At 43.6% G+C, this 17,302-nt stretch overlaps 1 protein-coding gene across 1 annotated transcript; it reads left to right on the top strand.

Moving 5' to 3' along the window:
* The first annotated feature begins 571 nt into the window (after nucleotides 1-571).
* cibar1 (CBY1 interacting BAR domain containing 1) lies at nucleotides 572-6,316 on the top strand. The gene is made up of 9 exons (XM_080515615.1): nucleotides 572-709; nucleotides 1,127-1,361; nucleotides 1,477-1,545; nucleotides 2,764-2,865; nucleotides 3,071-3,121; nucleotides 3,296-3,400; nucleotides 3,585-3,698; nucleotides 4,859-4,978; nucleotides 5,903-6,316. Exons 1-9 carry the CDS (start codon nucleotides 681-683, stop codon nucleotides 6,026-6,028), a joined length of 951 nt encoding a protein of 316 aa, XP_080371741.1. The 5' UTR covers nucleotides 572-680; the 3' UTR covers nucleotides 6,029-6,316.
* The last annotated feature ends 10,986 nt before the right edge of the window (nucleotides 6,317-17,302 follow it).

Below are 17,302 nucleotides of genomic sequence, written 5' to 3'. Positions count from 1 at the left end.
ATTAAGTACCCCAATTTCAAAGTATTTTACTGTGTCCACAAGGAGCTACAGCCATACTCAGGTGACAATGGAAAAAGGTAGGGTATGCTGTAAACAGGTCTGTCACAGGACAGATAAACAGAGACAAGCGCTCAATCAATGAGACAAATAAATGTGTACGAGGCATTATGTTACTATCACCTCCCTTCTAATTTAATGAGCCTAAAACTAAAGAATATCACTGAAACACTCAAACAGGACAACTTATAATTATAGGACAGTGGGTCAAGTAACCTTATTTAACTCGAATTAATTTCATTCAACAAATATTACTGATTCAAATTTACATTTTCAAAGAAATATTGGTCAGAGAACGGTGCCCCTTGTTCGCTGATAAGTACATAAATGTATTTATGTATATGGAACTTCATTTTATTGTTGTATATTTGTTAATAGATATACAATATAATAATAAATACATACATTTACTGTAAAAGCACTTTGTAACCGTGTTTTGAAAAGTGCTATACAAATAGTTATTAACGACTACATTACCCAGAATGCCTTTCTCGACCGGAAGTGGGCTCCATGGAAACGGCGCATTGGCTTGCTGGCAGAGCAGCACAGCTAGCTAGCCGACTTCAAACCAGGCTGCAGATAAACAGGTTGTACTGTTTGTTTATCTTTGTCTATCGGTAAACATGAGTCGTACACCGGATGCCAGAGCGAGGTAAGAAACACTCAACTGCCCCTAAGTAGTACCATGTGTTAGTAGCATACGAAAAGCTAACCTTCACTAAATCAGTCCCGGCACGAGAGACGAGAGCCTCGATTCAGCTAAAAACCACATTTTTAAATAATTGACAATAACTCAGAAGCAATACGTCTGTCTGTCTTGAGCCTCAAACTAATTAACAACAATTTGCCCACAATATCTGTTGTATTAATTTAAGTAACCAGTCTGGATCAAATAAAGATGCTATACTACAGTTTTATTTGTATAAATGCATCATTAACAGGCTTCATGACGGAATCTGGAAATTACATCACACACAACCGTGAAAGCAGATTCTTTTTGCCGTGGCCTTGTTATATAAATATAGTAATGTAAGGCTACATCCTCACTGTGGCGTGTCCCCCTATGCAGAGACAGCCAGACCAGGAGGATCCAGGAGAACATCACCAACGTGGAGAAACACTTTGGGGACATGTGCCAGCTGTTTGCCGCCTACGTCCGTAGAACAGCCAAGCTGAGGGACAAATCTGACATCCTCGTACGGGAAATCGGCGTGTACGCTGACACAGAAACGCCAAACCTCAAGAGGGGCCTCAAGCAGTTTGCAGACCACCTGGCCAAGGTCCAAGACTACCGGCACGCTGAGGTCAGGGCTGTGTTTGGATGGCTGAGATGTAGATTTTTGCCATAAATGATCCTTGCCCAGCTCAGTGTGAACTTGTGCATGAAGACAGAGACTAACAACAAGTCGTGCCTTACAGGTGGAACGCCTCGAGGCCAAAGTCATCGAGCCGTTAAAAACCTACGGAGCTGTTGTGAAGCTTAAAAGGGTGAGTGTCTCCAGCTGCAACTCCAACATGTACCAACTGTTGCTCAGTACCATTATTGGTAATTATATCCACACACACACACGCTGAGCTGTACATGAATCAAAAGCAGATAGGATTCTTTGTTAATCCATTTTTTTTTCTTGTTGAGAAAATTGCAATTCAGACACAGTTAAAGAGAAATCTAATACATACGGCTGCACCAATCTCACCGTTGCACTATAATGGAAGCAGCAGTGGCTTACAAAGTGTGGTGCTGGCCTTCCCTGGGAGGTAGACGAAAAAATCTGGTGGTCATAGTTTCATATTTCATGTAGCTTTTCAGAATATAATCTTATTAAATCGAAGGCAAATTCAAAATATTTTAACGAGACAAAGAATTGTGTTTAGTGCAAAAATGTTTCATTCACAGCTTTGGAATCTTCCAAATACAAACACATTTTTAGACTTAAAGGAATCCCATTAGCACTAAAGCAGTTGTGTGTTTTGGGGTTTTTTTTGCCTTTAAAGCCGAAGTATCTATTAATCTGAGCAATATAACAAAGTCCAGCATTTAACCACATTAGATAAGAGGCAGTGCAGTGAAGTAGTTTATTCTTCCACTCTTTACAAATGTACTGTTGCGTTGCAATGTTTCAATACCACTGCTTGTCCACACGGGGGGAGTATTGTTTTAGTGATAATATCACACTGACACCGGTGGCACTTCTTGCCCTGCTTTGGAGGATCAACATAAACTCCATTGTTTCTCTGCGGCACTTGTGGTATTTCACAAGATGATTATCTTGTTTGGGCTAAATAAATTTCCTCATCACGCAGTGTATGAATTGCTGCAATTGCAATAAAAGATCCAAATAGTTGTTTTGCTTTCTTCTTTGTTTTCATGTTGCCGACAGTTCTGAAATATCACAACACACATTGTAGCTTTGTTTGTTGTCTTGAGCACTATAGTAATGCTAATGTAAAAAAAATTTTTTTAAATTATGATTAAACTCCTGCAGGCTGCGAATGCCACATTTATTTTCCTCGACAAATTAAATTGAACTCAAAAGTGCTAATTGCATCAAAAGAAAAACAGGGAATCTTGTCTGCTTTTCTCCACTTGAGACTTCGATTGCGAAACACTGAGGCGCACCAAACACTGTGTGTTCTCCATCTTTTCACAGCCTCACACAAGTTGCTTTCCACTGACCACCTTGTGTGTTCACGTCTCCTGTGCAGGACAATCTGAAGGCGACGCAGAGTGCCAGAGCGAGAGAAGCCAAACAGATGGCTCAGCTCGAGAGGACCAGACAGAGAAACCCTTCAGACAGGCAGATCATCGTATCCTTGTCTTCGTCCTCTTTTGTTCTCAGATACCTCTCAGACACACGTATTCTCGCCAAACATACAAAGATATTGTAATTGTTACTACTGCCTGTATCAGTTGCCTCTAATGTTGTAACGGGTAAATACAAATTACATGGAACTGTTCAGGAATTAGCTGCAGAATTCGGTTTTTCTCTTGTTTCCTTTACCGAGCCACCAGTCACAGGTGTGTCACATGGAATCCGAACATCGTATCACCGTTGATGCAAAACAACAGAGAAGAAACTTGATTTCAGATTTACTTTGAAGATGAATTGGAACTGGAATAAACTGTCCACATTTGCAGGATATCATCCAGTTTGTCGGGGGGGGGGGGGGGGGGGGGGGCAAAAACATCTCGTTGTTGACAAAGTCAATTGCAAATTGATCAACTTCTCGCCGCCAGGCTGAGAGCGAGCTCCAGAGAGCCACCATGGACGCCACGCGGACCACGAAGCAGCTGGAGGAGACCATCGATGACTTTGAGAAGCAGAAGATCCGGGACATCAAGGTCTGCTCTGCCTCGCATGATCAATGTCTTTTTTTTTGTGCAACGAGTCTGCGACAGTGAACCGAATCCTCTCAGGTCGGCTGCAGCCTCCGCCACCTTCAGCTGAATAGCTCGGTATTAGATGAGGGATGGATGAACAGTGTGTCACCAGACTGAAAAACAACCTCGTCTTTTCTCCACGCAGAAAATCTTTTGTGAGTTTGTGACGGTCGAGATGTGCTTCCACGCCAAGGCGGTGGAGATGTACACCTTGGCCTACCAAAGCATGCAAAGTGTGGATGAGGAGGAGGACCTGGAGGTAAGAGCACACATTTATGAGCTGCATACTTGGGCATTGATAGCCTGTCTGCTTTAAAAAAAAAAAAAAAAAAATGAAAGAAAGAAAGATCTGCTATGCTTGTATTCTATCATACTAGTTGAGGACGAGTACAGTTTGTATGTATGAGCATATGTTTAACTCATATCGAGAAAAAGTACAAAACTACTAGTTGTAGACAGAGAGTAAACTGAAGAGCTACATAAATAACCAGTTTTTGATTGAATAAAGGCATTTAAATGCAAGTTAATTATGAAAGCTTCCTTGAGTCGACTCCCACAATAAATGCACTCACACCCTCCGTCCATCACTCCACATAATCAGCGTATTCTAAGTGGCGCACACACATTCGTCATGCATGTTTTCTTTTGTTCACACCCCTTTCCCGTCTGCATCTTTAAAATAACCTGCTCGGCGCTTTAGTCACCGAAGCTCCTTTTCTTCTGTTTACAATTTTGACGAGAGGTTCGCCGCACTATTTTAAGACCGACAGGATGTAGTGAGAAAACAAAAGATCAATAACTCCCAGCGAGCGAGGCTCCTCCCGCAGATAGCCTTGTGCTATTTTTCCTCCACCCCTTCGCCATCTCATCTGTGTGGTTTAGCACTGAATCATCTCCCTTCCATTCATATCGAGGCGCAACTCCTCAACAAGACAAGGCTGTTTTTCAATGACTCACAGTACAAAAGCTTTAGGAGATTGAATCATCTGAAACGGGCACAATGACAGGCATGTAGATAATCCTGATCGAGGGACACGGCTGAATTTGTTTTTCCACGCGGCGGAAACCGCTGGCGATGCCCTCAACTAACTCCACTCCCGTCCGTCCCGTCTACGAATAAAGTGACACTTTGAGTCGCCTCGCATGACCTCAGACGACCGTCGGCCTAGTTTCTGATCGGCCGCCTATCCCCGGTCGCGCGGTTTCACTTCTTTGTGTTTTCCTCTGAAACTCATGACATAAGTTTCATATGAAATTCTCAAAACATGACATTTGTGCAACCGTACGTATTCCGCTTTTTTTAATTTTTAAATGTTCTTTTGTGGGGATCTATCCTGCATTGTGCATCATTGTGTAGGCCGTTTTCCATTTTTCTTTGTTTGTGGTGAAAAGTATAGCGCCTCCTACTGTCTTTGGCAGGTGTTCAGGAGCTCGCTGCACCCCCCTGACTACCACTCACGCTTAGACATAGTGCGAGCAAATTCCAAAACCTCCCTTGATCAGACCGGGTCCTTCCTGAGTACGACAGGGACGTTGCAGGTAAGAAACAGACAGAAACCCGAATGCTCACTGAACACTTTTCTGCCCTCTGGAATCAAATCAACCTATATTTCTAAGAAAATGCAGCACAGAGTGCTGGGAGAAGATAGACACTCTTCAAAACATCAACAAATCGATCTTAAAACAGGTTCTGTCCCCACAAGTAGCTCGAGTGCCGCAGGGTTTCCATTGGCTGTTGCACGAGGCTCAATGTGAAGATTAAATTCTGAATTCCTGTCTCATATTTTCAAAGGTTAAGGTTGTGCACGGCATCGCCCCATCAATCATCGTCTGCGCGCAACATCATGCATCTCCTCCTGCATGCACAGCTCCCCCCCCCCCCCCGCCATTTTACCTGCGCTATACATATGTCCGGTTCAATCCCTCACAGTCTGACGAATACCGCTTCGTCATTTCGAGGCGCCACTGCTCCTGCGGTTTCCCACAGTGCATTGTGTTTCACGAAGATGCCCCCAGACACAGATTGCCGTTACACACCTGTCGCAGCAATGCGACAACAAGATTAGATTAGATTAGATTTTATTTGAGAGAAACTGCAATCGCAGCTGATTGAACAATACATTTACAGCCCGAGGTGGAGAAGCGGATCGCTGGCCCAGTTTGCATGGAGGTTAAAACTGGAGGGAGGTACTGAAAGTAAGAAACAAAAGAAGTTCCCAGAAGAAGCCTCATTCAACACAAGCTATATTATGATTGCGTAATACGGTACTATAATTACTGAAGTCAGCTGGAGGAATGTGACCTTTCAGAGTTGCTCACCTGCATTGTCACAACTCGTAAACGCCACGACAGTGATGGGAATCAAGTTCAAGAGTGAAGAAATTCCAGGAAAGCGTTGATGGTGCCTGATGACAATCTGCTACGCTCTTTATTTGCATAGTAACTGTTTATTTGTTACCACAGCAACAGAGAGCGAGCGGTCGCCAGACAAGAGAGGAGGAGGAGGAGGAAGACGATGAGGACGAGGAGGAAGATGACGATGAGGATGACGAGGATGATGAGGAGGAGGACACATATAATAAAAATTAAACTTTCATAGACGATAGTTCTTCATGTTTCTCTATGGGATTGTAAGAAAACGACAGCGGATGGTGATATCGACCGCTATTGCCAAAACCACGTCCCAGGTGGTCCGAGCAATATTTTAGTAGTAATGTGTTGTAGTTCTCTTCTGCATTGTAAAGGTTTACTTACTACTGTTTTTATTGCAGTTGACGATTGTCTTAACTATTTTTTTATTGCACAGTCTGAAAATGTGCATTGTTTAGTCACAGGTGAATTAAAAAAGAAATAAAAAGATTTTTTTTTTGTGCTTTCCATGGTTTCAGTGTCGCTCTATTCTATATTAAGTACACAGTGTACCCGCAGTCACTTTGCATAAAAGCGCTGGGAGGATGGCTGATTGTTATTTTTTCGAAATTGTCGAGAGTGTGAATCAGTCTGTGACAATAGTTAGGTGACGACTGCAGTTAAAAGTGACTCATCCCTTCCAGAGACATGCAAAAAAATTGTACAAATGAAGCCGGGAACACTTTGCACCGTGCTGTCTGTGTTCATCTGCAGCTTTTTGTGTGTGACTTTAGGGTTTCTCCTGTGTGTGTGAGTGTGTGTGTGCATGTGGCACTTACTGATGTGCACGTTCAGATTGTGTGTTGTCTGTCACAGTGGAGCCGGTGTCAGCTGATGGCTCCTATCTCTGTCCTGCATGAGTCACCCCACACATTTATCATTCCTCAGCTGCCCATGTCATGATGAATTCTTCTCTGCCTCTGGTCTTACGCACGCTAAATCTAATCGTACACATCTGCAGCCGCATCTGTTCCAACGACGACAACCGCACAAGCACAAAAAAAACAAAAACAGATCTATTATACAATATATTGCAAACAGGACGGCAACTTAAACCTCCCTTACAGCGACAAAAAAAAACAAAAACATTTTATCTCGGAGACTGAGATAAAAGCTGTGTAGGTGGTGTGTCATGAGCCTCTGTGCAATAGCACCTTAATGCATATAAAGGTTAATGTGTATGCAAACACGGGCGCATTAAAACACGCTCACATACCAGTTTGACTTTTGTGTACTCTGGATCTGAATGGCCTGTGTTGCAGTGAGTCATCATCTATAAAGTGTGTGTTTGTGTGCGAAGTGAGTCAGAGAAGCTTTTCCACTTGCAGATAAACCTAAAGGCTCCACTCCCTGATCAGGGCAATAGACTGCAGATGGCTTGACTTGTGAGGAGAATGGATCTGCATAGAAATGTCTTTTTTTTTCTTCTTCTTTCTTTTAAAGGGGGGGGGGGGGGGGCATGTGATTCGAGCAAATGTGGCACGGACGGATCTTCTGTTCGCCCCGAAAAGGAGGAAAGAGTTAGTTGCCGTGAGTCACTCTCTTAAAACAAAGTGGGAATAATAAACACGATTACTCATGTAAACAAGCAAGATGCAAAGGATAAGATCGCAGGGAACGAGGAGAAAAAAGGGGGAAAAAAAGAAGGGACAGTTGAGAGAGGGCAGTTGTAGCTCCAAGTCTTTATCATTGACTGTGACTCATTGCCCGTCGGCGTCCTGCCACTCCTATCAAGTCCAACACCCACAGCACATGTCAACTGCTGCACGGCTTCGCTCCTCTGGAAAGCTGCAGCGTTCCCATGAGCGCCTTGCCACCTGTGTCACTTTGCAAAAAAAACCCAAAAAACACCTTTCATTTATCACCGAATTTATCCACTTCCAATTTCACTAAAAAAACAAGTTATAGCTTCTTGAGAAGTGAATGATTACTTCTGCCAGGGGGGGTTTGAGAGCAGGTTTTTTTTACTGGTGCCACCGGGACTGAGGGTGCTCAGCTTCCCCTCACACCACCAGAGGGTGATATTTAATGGTTCTCATACCTGTGCTGTTCAGTGTGAGAGGCTGCGATAGGGAGACATGATGTTCTTTTCAGAAAGGAGTAGGTAAATGCACTGTACGTCTCACATGAGGGTTCAAACTTCCATCAAGTGCACAAAAATAATAATAAAAAAAAAAGAATCACCCAGATGTGGCGTTTAAAGCTGGAGCTCACAACTGAATTAATTTTGTCTTGCACCCTGATAGGTATCCAGACTGGCTGATTCTGGTTAGACTCTACTGGTTTGCCTCCTTTGATCCACGCCTGGTATTCACCATATCCACAGCAGCCAATGTTTTGCATCTGCTTTGCCAGTTCGGAGCTGTGAAACAGGTGGAGATTCACTATTCCACCTCAGAGGCCGACACGGATTGACATTTCAGGGACGGCCTTTTTCCATATTTCCCTTTCAGTTCACGCTTTGTACATCCTCCTGTGAGAAAGGATATGGGCATGATTCATAGGTCAAATCTAATAGAGTCAGTATCTGTGGTGCAAGAGCCTGTTATTGCCTCTTCTATAGATCTGGATCACAGAGAGCGAAGGATTCCCTCCTCTCCCCCTTCTGAGTCAACCGGAGTCATCCCCACTGACAAGTGTGCCTCTGCCTGCATCTGTGTTTGTGTGCGTTTAGAAGAAGAAAGGGTAATGACGTTGGGTGTGCTCGCCGTGCATGTGTCAATAGAATCTCCCCATCCAAATTGTGCAGAAATATTTGTAATAAAAGAATAATGTTGTTACAGTACGCGAGCGGTTCGTCTGCAGACGTGGCAATATATATGAATGTAATTCAATGTGCTCCACAGAGTCCCACATTACAGTTGTTTGGAATATTAAATACAGTGCCGTGCTGGCGGCTGTTATAAAATTGAGAGCAGCATAGCCGGAGTGTGACTCACACACTGACTCACTGACAGCACTGCTATGGCGTGTGAGAGAGAGAGAGAGGGGGGAGAGAGAGAGAGAGAGAGAGAGAGAGACAGAGGGAGAGAATGTCTCACACTCCATGGTTGCTCTGGCAGACTTGCAGTGTGTTGCTGGTGTTCGAAGAACTCTGAACCCTGCCACGTTCCCTTGATTTCACACTGGCAAACAAGGTTATGTGCGTACGAGGAAAAGTGTGCTTCTTTTTTTTTTCCCCTTCCTCCGGCGGCATATGCAATACGCATGTCCAACGTTCTGACAGAGCAGCTACATGCCACACTGACAGCTCACAGGTACAAGCAAAAATAAATAGAATATAAACATGCAATTACGTATATAGAAAATATAGACACGATACACAAGCTTACTAATCGCTCAGGTGTTTGCAATCTGAACAGTTTGCAGCCTATCTATCACAGCACGGCCGGATAAATCTGATTGATACGTCCATAATGTGGGAAAACGTCCTTCAAAAGACACTGACGGCACTCCCATATTACATCTAATAAAAGATACACAGGGGAGGGAGGGGGGGCATATAAATCTAATTCTCACCTTAGCTAATTCACAGAAAAATACACATGAAAACAAACCAGATGGGGGCCAGCGTGGGGTTTAGCAGCAGTTTGCATGTTCTCCCTGTGTCTGTGTAAGTATGAGCCTCTGAAAATGTGACAAGCACAGCTTTTATTTTAACGTTTGGACAGTAAATTCTCATTGGTTCATAGTTGAGTGGCAGTGGATATATTTCCTAAAATGGAAAATTTCCTTTTAAGGGGTTTGCTTGATTCTGTACTGACAGATATCTTTGGACTATAACTGTCGGTGGATGAAAGCTAAAACATTTACAACTGCAGAAGGATACTGAGTGTTAAAGTTCTAAAAAAGCTGGTGTTGTAATATAAATTCTGATAGATATTTCACATTAATACTTGAAAAGTTCAGAAATCTGCTTCCAGTTACATTGCAGTATGTTATCATCCCGAATGTTTCTATTCTTAATATAAATGATACCGAGAGGGACTTAAAGTGATATATTTCTCCTAAGAAAGTAATATATTGTCCGTCTGGGTATTCCTTGCAGTGCATTGGCCTCGTGCGTGTGTGTTTAGTTGAATCTATAAGCTCCCAGTTGGAATAGAATCCTGGTATCAGTGTTTGCGATCACATGTTTGTTATTAGTGAAGGACCAGACCTCAAGCTGCTTCTCAGTATTTCACTCACATCTATACAGCAGGAGCTTGTCCTCCTATTTTCCCTGATTTATGCACCAACATGAAAGGCAGCGTACCAGTTGTCAGGGGCAGTAAGTCATAACGGTTATTGTACAGTATCCGTCTTGCATTCCAGGATCACAGGTACAAACGTAAATTATGGATGTCTGTGCTTTAAACAGGGGGGGCAGTGGTATGTGCCAATGCTGCGTGGGTGCACCATGTGATGAAAAGTGACTTTTTCCAATTTACTTTCAGACGTCTCGTAGCGTCATCACTTCAATATTCCCACTCAGCATAAAACACTGTTTACGAAAAACAAGAAGGAAGTGGAAAAGCCTGACGTGATAGCGAGACGGCGGCGGGTTCTCCCCATTCTGAGCTAAACAATTTTGTAATAGAGTAAAACTTCACATTAGTAAAAGATGTGGGAAAAAGTTGCATGTAAAAAGCCAGCGCGCATAGAGGAAACCCACATATATGTTCAAATATAAATTACAGTGGAAAAGAAAAGAAAGAAAGAAAATTAGAATTTGAAGTGAAAGTGAGCCAATATTTGAAATGTTTCTATATTTTTTTTAAAATCTTATGATGAATACGATTTTAAAACTAATCAAAGAAAAGAAAAGAAAGAAAGAAAATTAGAATTTGAAGTGAAAGTGAGCCAATATTTGAAATGTTTCTATATTTTTTTTAAATCTTATGATGAATGCGATTTTAAAACTAATCAAACGGTGTGACTCTGTTGCCGGTTTGCATTTCTTCCGGCTCACACCTACAATCTGCTTGCTCGGTTTCACCCTTTCATGACGAAGGAAATTCAGTTTATGTGCATTGAGAAAATACTTCTGCCCCCTTTTATCAATATAATTAACTTTCATGATCTGTCAGTTCCTCATCATTACTGTGTGTTTTAGACAGTTCTGACATGTTCATATTACAAATGTGAGACACGTTGGAGAATCTATGTGCACACAAAGCTCTATTTTTCTTCCCTCTGGCGGTTTTTGAATTTTTTTATGGAAATCATAAAGTGTCTGGGAGTAAAGATTAAGAGAAGTGTGCATGCCAGCTCCTGTCAGCAGAAACAGAATATAGCAGTGAGAAGGTTCATTTGTAAATTGTCCATAGGTGTCTGGTATGTGATTGTATTGTACCCTGCCAATCACTCATACTCATCTGTAATGGGCTTCAAATTACTGCAACACGAACCTGCATGCAAAACGACTTACTAAACTAAACTCTCCATTGGAGAGTTTGCTGAAATCATCAAAAAAAAAAAAAAAGAAAGAAAGAAAGTGTCCAAAATCTATGGAGGAGTTCTTGCATAAAATGTTTAGCCCAAGGTATTTAACCACTGACAGGTTTTGACAAGTGAAAGTTTTAACCGTGCGTGCTCGTAGCCAAAATATTCAATCCAGGGAAAAGTCGATGATGTGAGTGGCTCACGAAGGAGCCGATAGATTAGTGTTCAGTAACAAGTTACATCCACACCAGCTACCCTCTTCCAATTACGGGACCGAAAGGAACTGTTTTTAACGTCTTGACTCCACATACCACAGGTCACGTTCAGAGGTCCTGCGAAGGACACTCCCTGTAGTATCAGGAGTATAAGTCAAATATAGGGGTCGATGTTACCGTGGCTTTAACCTGACATTCTGTATTTAAGAAACAAATATGTAAAATATTCACTGCTCTGAACCTTAAAGTGAACATGACCGAGATGGTGAAAGCTTGTTAAAATGAGATACTGGTTTTCTTGACAACACTGCTGCAGCCAGTAAATCCTCCTCTGAAAGGCCCATTATGGGGCATACCTGCACTCTCATCTCCTCCCGTTCCGTCTTTATGTAGCAGCAGCAGCACCTAAGCAGGCCCCGCGAGCTTCATTTGACACCACCAGGGGTACTTTAGACCCAACATCTATCAGGCCGCAGGTAGGACGCCACTACTCTCAGATGAATTTATAGGCCGACTATTGCATTGAGCAATGTGTTGCCACATACTGGGAAGTACTACTGCGGAGTGCATTTTAAGAGCAGTGAGCTTTTATTTTTGCTGCTTTTAGCTACCCGATGTAGACAGTGAGTATATGCAAACAATAAATCAACCAAAACCCACCACATGCTGGTCCTGTCGTTTGCAAAGGAAACAGACACCGTCAAATATTGAAATCTGAACGGACTGATTTTCATCGTATTGGTCTTGTGCTTGGTTGAAAAACAAAAACTGCAGTATGTGTGTGAAAACACTTGATGTCACTAATACAGCGATCCATATATGATGGTCCTATAAGGTCAAACTTCCATCCATCCATCTTCTGTGCCCACTTTTATCCAACCTAAGGTTACAGAGGTTGGCGCCAATTCCAGCTGACATTGGAGGAAGGTCAGTGTATCGACACCATGAAGAGATCACCAGTCCATCGCACGGCAAGCGGGCAGACTGAGACTGAGATGTGGGGGGGATTGGACATTTTCCAAATGTCACGTGAAACTTTCAGCACCCCTTGCATAAGGCTTGAGGGCAGTAAGGATCATGTTCAGGAGGGATCTCTGGCTTAAAGCAGCAAACAAGGATTAGTGTAACAAGGTATTTGCAAACCAGAGGTCGATACAGCATAGAGCCACATTAGGTATGAGTTAAACACCTTGAGGTTGTTGAAAAGATTAGTACAGAGTAATAGAATAAGTATTTGTCGTCATGGTTTGATAATGTTTGTCAATATTCTGCTGGTAGTGCAAATCAACAGGGAAAAAAAACCATGTATGAATTGCTCAATGAGCTTATCAGACCGCGCAGTGTTATGATCAGCGAGGGAGGCCTTGGCATGGGCCTGGGCAGGAGCTCAGTGTCACTTTAGCCTTGGCTGTTCAGCTCTACTCTTGCCCGTGTGTGTGTGTGTGTGTGTGTGTGTGTGTGTGTGTGCGTGCGTGCGTGCGTGCGTGCGTGCGTGCGTGCGTGCGTGCGTGCGTGCGTGCGTGCGTGCGTACCTTGTTTATCTATCCTATAAATTTCACCAGCCAGCTGCCTGGTATCGGTTGGTCACTCAGCCTTTTTTGGGCCTCAGGTGGCCAGCAAATGTGTTTACAGTCAACCAATCGCATCCGAGGTGACAACATTATGCACCATTGACTTTATCTCTTCTCCACTGTGTTACACTACCCGGCTATCTTTATGAACTTTAATGCCATAAACAATTCTGAACCTTGGCCGTCGGACTGATTTAGCAATTGACTTAAACATTTGGATGAGTTGTTTTGCAACAGAGAGACATGGGCACAGAAAAGAAGGCACAGCAGAAGAATATACTTTATGCTACCTGTCCTGGCACTCGTCTTAAAGTCGATGTGATCGCGGCCACCTGGTGCTTGCTGAACACTCAGCAACAGATCCTCATGTGAGTCAGTGGCAGACGACGGCGAGCAGAAAGGCAGACAGGGAGAACACATGTTCTTCTGTCTGACTGTGTATCCTACATTCACCCACAGAGCCAAGGCGTAGAGGAAATACAATGAATGCTAGAGTCCAGGAGACAGATATGATTTCTGGCCGTGTCTTTTCGAAACCGACGCTGCTGCGCTCTCAGGTAAGTCATAACTCACAAGAATGTGTGAAGTGGCTTGAGTGTGCACACCGGGTCATGTGGAGTGGAAAAAAATATTTGTCTGGCCTCTTGCACAACAAAGACAGCATTCTCCTTCCACATTTTGAAAAATCTGAACAGAGCACATTTCCCTTTAATGCTGCACTGACTCTCCTCCCTCTCTCTCTCTCTCTCTCGCTCCCCAGGCTGAAAAATAAAGTGAAACCAAAGACAAAATGTGACATGAGAAGCTGTCAGGCCCAGCGAGGGTCAACAGCGAGGGTCAAAGCTATGTCTGGAACCAGCGAGTGACTGAGTGATGTGCTAAGTGTCTCTCAGGGACACTTTGTTACATGGTGAAGAGAGGGTGCATGTGTGTGCCTCTGTGTACATTCACAATTCCTCCCGAGTTGAGGAGCGTCCCGTCCAGGCAGGCCAGTCCCTCGGGGTGCTCCTCATCCCCTTGCGGAGTTGACTGACCTTCCTGAGCTCTCAAACTGATAATCACACAACATATCAAAACATGGACAGGAAGCCATGCAGCTGCAACCCCCCCCCCTATCGATTGAAAGTACACACCAAGTAAAAAAGGACCGTCCCAAATTAGACATAGGAGAGAATGAAATACTCACAAGGGAAAAAAAGAAAAATGTGTTTAAACATATAAACAAATAATTTCACCTTCATACACACTGTAGCAGGAGCTATGAGACAGCCTGGGAACTGCGAGTCCACTAATGAGGTCTATCCCATGAGGATTTAGTACTGCACAGAGGAATGCAGGCTCTCCGCTCTCATGACTGACCTGCCCTGTCACACACGCGCACGCGCACACACACACACACACACACACACACGCACGCACGCACGCACGCACGCACGCACGCACGCACGCGCACGCACGCACGCACACACACACACACACACACACACACAGTCCCAGGGCTACCCCCTTACACATGACTGAGAATTGATAGAAGGCATCCAAGAAAAGGCCACTTGTAACATGGCAGGTACGGCACTAGAAACAAACATAACGGGCTCACTGGGGAATTTGACACTAATTTGAGACGAGAGCGAGCAGAGGCAGGAAGAACGGGCTGAGAAAACAGAGCGAGGAGGAGGAATAAATAAACAGGGGCACCAAGGGGTCAGAGGGAGACTGAGTTACGAGGACATGAATCTCGGAGTTTTATTTGCACTCAACATTTGTTCATGGGGGGGCTGGCTCACGATGGGGACCGAGGAGCCAACTTTAGAGTGAGTCTACTCAGACAGACCTCGTGTCTGGAGCGCACAGACCCCGTCACTGGTGGCCTGCGCATGACGCCTGCTGCTCGCCGATAGACAGACAGCATGGGTGTCCGTCACGGTCAAGACACCCTCACGGCACAAACGAGCGAGCTCGCTGCTGTCGAGCGAAAGTTTGGAGACGACTAACTTTACAGACGAAGTCTGTTGTGGACCAGTGTCAATATATGACTCAAAAGTGCCCAGTCTTCCCTCAGCTATGAACATAAACAACAATGGAACGTAGAGCTTTGATAAAGACTTTTTTTTCTTTTTTTTGTTAAACAGGATTCACCTGAGAAAACACAATAAAGGTTGGAAAAAGTTAGATTCCAAATGCTTTAATCATTACCTCATTCAAATGTGTGAATTGTTATAGATAGCTCAGGCGAGGGGGGAATAGTCTGTTGAACACCTGAAATCTTCAGATGAAATAACTTTCATCAGAGTGAGGAGTGAGTATGAAGGTGGAAAATAACTATATCCAAACAATGTTATTTAAGAAAGGTTTTATGTATTTTGGAAGCGCTTGTTAAACTACATTTGAACGCCGTTAAAGATAGTTATATTCAGTCATATCAGACTTCATGCATGTTTTTGTCAATGACCTGCCTCAAGGGAATTAGTATTTTCAGGATGTTTCGTATTGAACAATGACGTCATCCGACTTGAGTACAGTTTGACCAGGAGGTTTTGTCTTTTCGATTGCATGAGTGATAAATGTCTGTGGAGTTGCCATCTGTGACCATCACTGACAATTAAAACTACAGCCACTTCAACTATGGAAAGTTCCAGTGGGAGATGAACTTCAACCTGCCTCCACAGCTGCTCAGACAGTTTTGCACTTCAATCTTCCAGATGATGCTATTGACATCAAAATTCAATGACTGCTGAACTTCTTTTTTTTCTTTTTTTTTTCCCTAAAAATCTTGATCTAGTAGTGGCCAAAGCTGAAACATGAACAGGATTTTTTTTTATCAGGATTTGTCGGAGCATAATTTCCATTGCAATCCGCCCTGCTTCTCACCTCTGGTCCTGCATGCTTTTCATTTCTTTCTGCTCCAACCCACCTGATTTAAATGAAATGGTTGTCATCAAGCTCTGCACAGGCCACACAACAGCCCGTTCCTTTGACTCAGGTGTGTTGGAGAACAATGAGTACATTAAGCACCACAGAGGAAATCTGACCTGTCATTTGCTCTTACACACAACTCACTGACTTTGTTTTAACGTATTTATTTTCTTTCCTTGTATAGAACTGTGAATTGCCTGGAGTCTGAATGGTGCTATATAAAGAAACTCTCCTCGCCTTGCTTGTGGGTAGTACCAGGAAAAACGAGGATAAATGTAATCACAGCCCGACAGCTGCTGAGGTGCTGTATGTTAGCCGGGACAAAAGCAGTGTCCCGGGGGGGGAACGACGGTGATGCAGAGTCACAAGGCGAGTGTGGCTAAAAATGAATTACATCAAGTACTCTCTATTTAGTTACAGCGGTCTGGTAATTGTCATTTATTAGAGCTTTTATGAATGGTCTGCAGCACAGCCTGCCTGCTGATGTCTACCGTACAAGAGATGCCATGTGGCCACGGTGCAACCCTCCCTGACGAGTAAACAGTGGGCCACTGCTGATCGTCCCCATGTCAGCCATGCGTAACACCGTGTCACCGTGGCCGTGCATGCTGAATGCCTTCCAGGTCTTTGTTTTGGAAACTGTGGCAGGGGTTGCCATAGAGCCTGTGTTTGATCTTTTGTAATTAACCGAGCCCACTGATTGCACAACGCTTCTCCCTGGCTCTCCTCCGTCAGCGGGCAAATCCTGGACATCTCATCAAACCCCACATTAACCACCGTTTATGCAGTGGCCTCCTCGCGATGATTTGTCCTTACATGGCCCAGCGGGGATGAAAGGCGCACGGGAAGTGGAGGGGAGTCGGCGCAATAAGGATCATATGAGGATTTAACAAAGCCGAGGTTTACGGTTTGAAATGGACTGTGAGCTCATGAGATGCGAAAATTGCACTGCTGACAGGACAATTTGTTTAACGCCATGTTGTTTGCATTTATTGAGCAGACCAATGGGATTTTTTCTTCCCCATTGTAATCTTACTGATATCTTTCAATCGCAAACACAAGCCTGACTCACATTTAAAACCTTTAGAATTACATGTAACCTCTCATGAAACATTATAATTCAGATGTATTTGCCTTTATATAAATATAAGTCATCATTTTTTCCACTGCACCCAGTTTTTCATGCTATTTGTCTGCTGTGGGCTTGGACCTCTGTAGATTTTTAACCTTTGGTTAAAAAAACAATTACACATATTTCCCAAAATCACAAACTCGTCCATATTGAGTTACTTGCAGGGGAATTACCAGGGAGTAAATGCCCCGTCTTT

This window comes from Blennius ocellaris (assembly GCF_963422515.1).
Source record: "Blennius ocellaris genome assembly, chromosome: 20".
Classification (NCBI taxonomy): Eukaryota; Metazoa; Chordata; class Actinopteri; order Blenniiformes; family Blenniidae; genus Blennius; species Blennius ocellaris.
Note: the sequence above shows the minus strand (reverse complement) of the source record. Positions and strands in the feature narration are given on the sequence as shown.

Excerpts from the sequence above, each read along its gene's own strand:
- cibar1 (XM_080515615.1), top strand. The coding sequence starts at position 681 with ATGAGTCGTACACCGGATGCCAGAGCGAG. Across the intron at positions 710-1,126 it reads ACACCGGATGCCAGAGCGAG|AGACAGCCAGACCAGGAGGA; the intron begins GTAAGAAACACT and ends CCCCCTATGCAG. Across the intron at positions 3,122-3,295 it reads GTATCACCGTTGATGCAAAA|GCTGAGAGCGAGCTCCAGAG; the intron begins CAACAGAGAAGA and ends TCTCGCCGCCAG.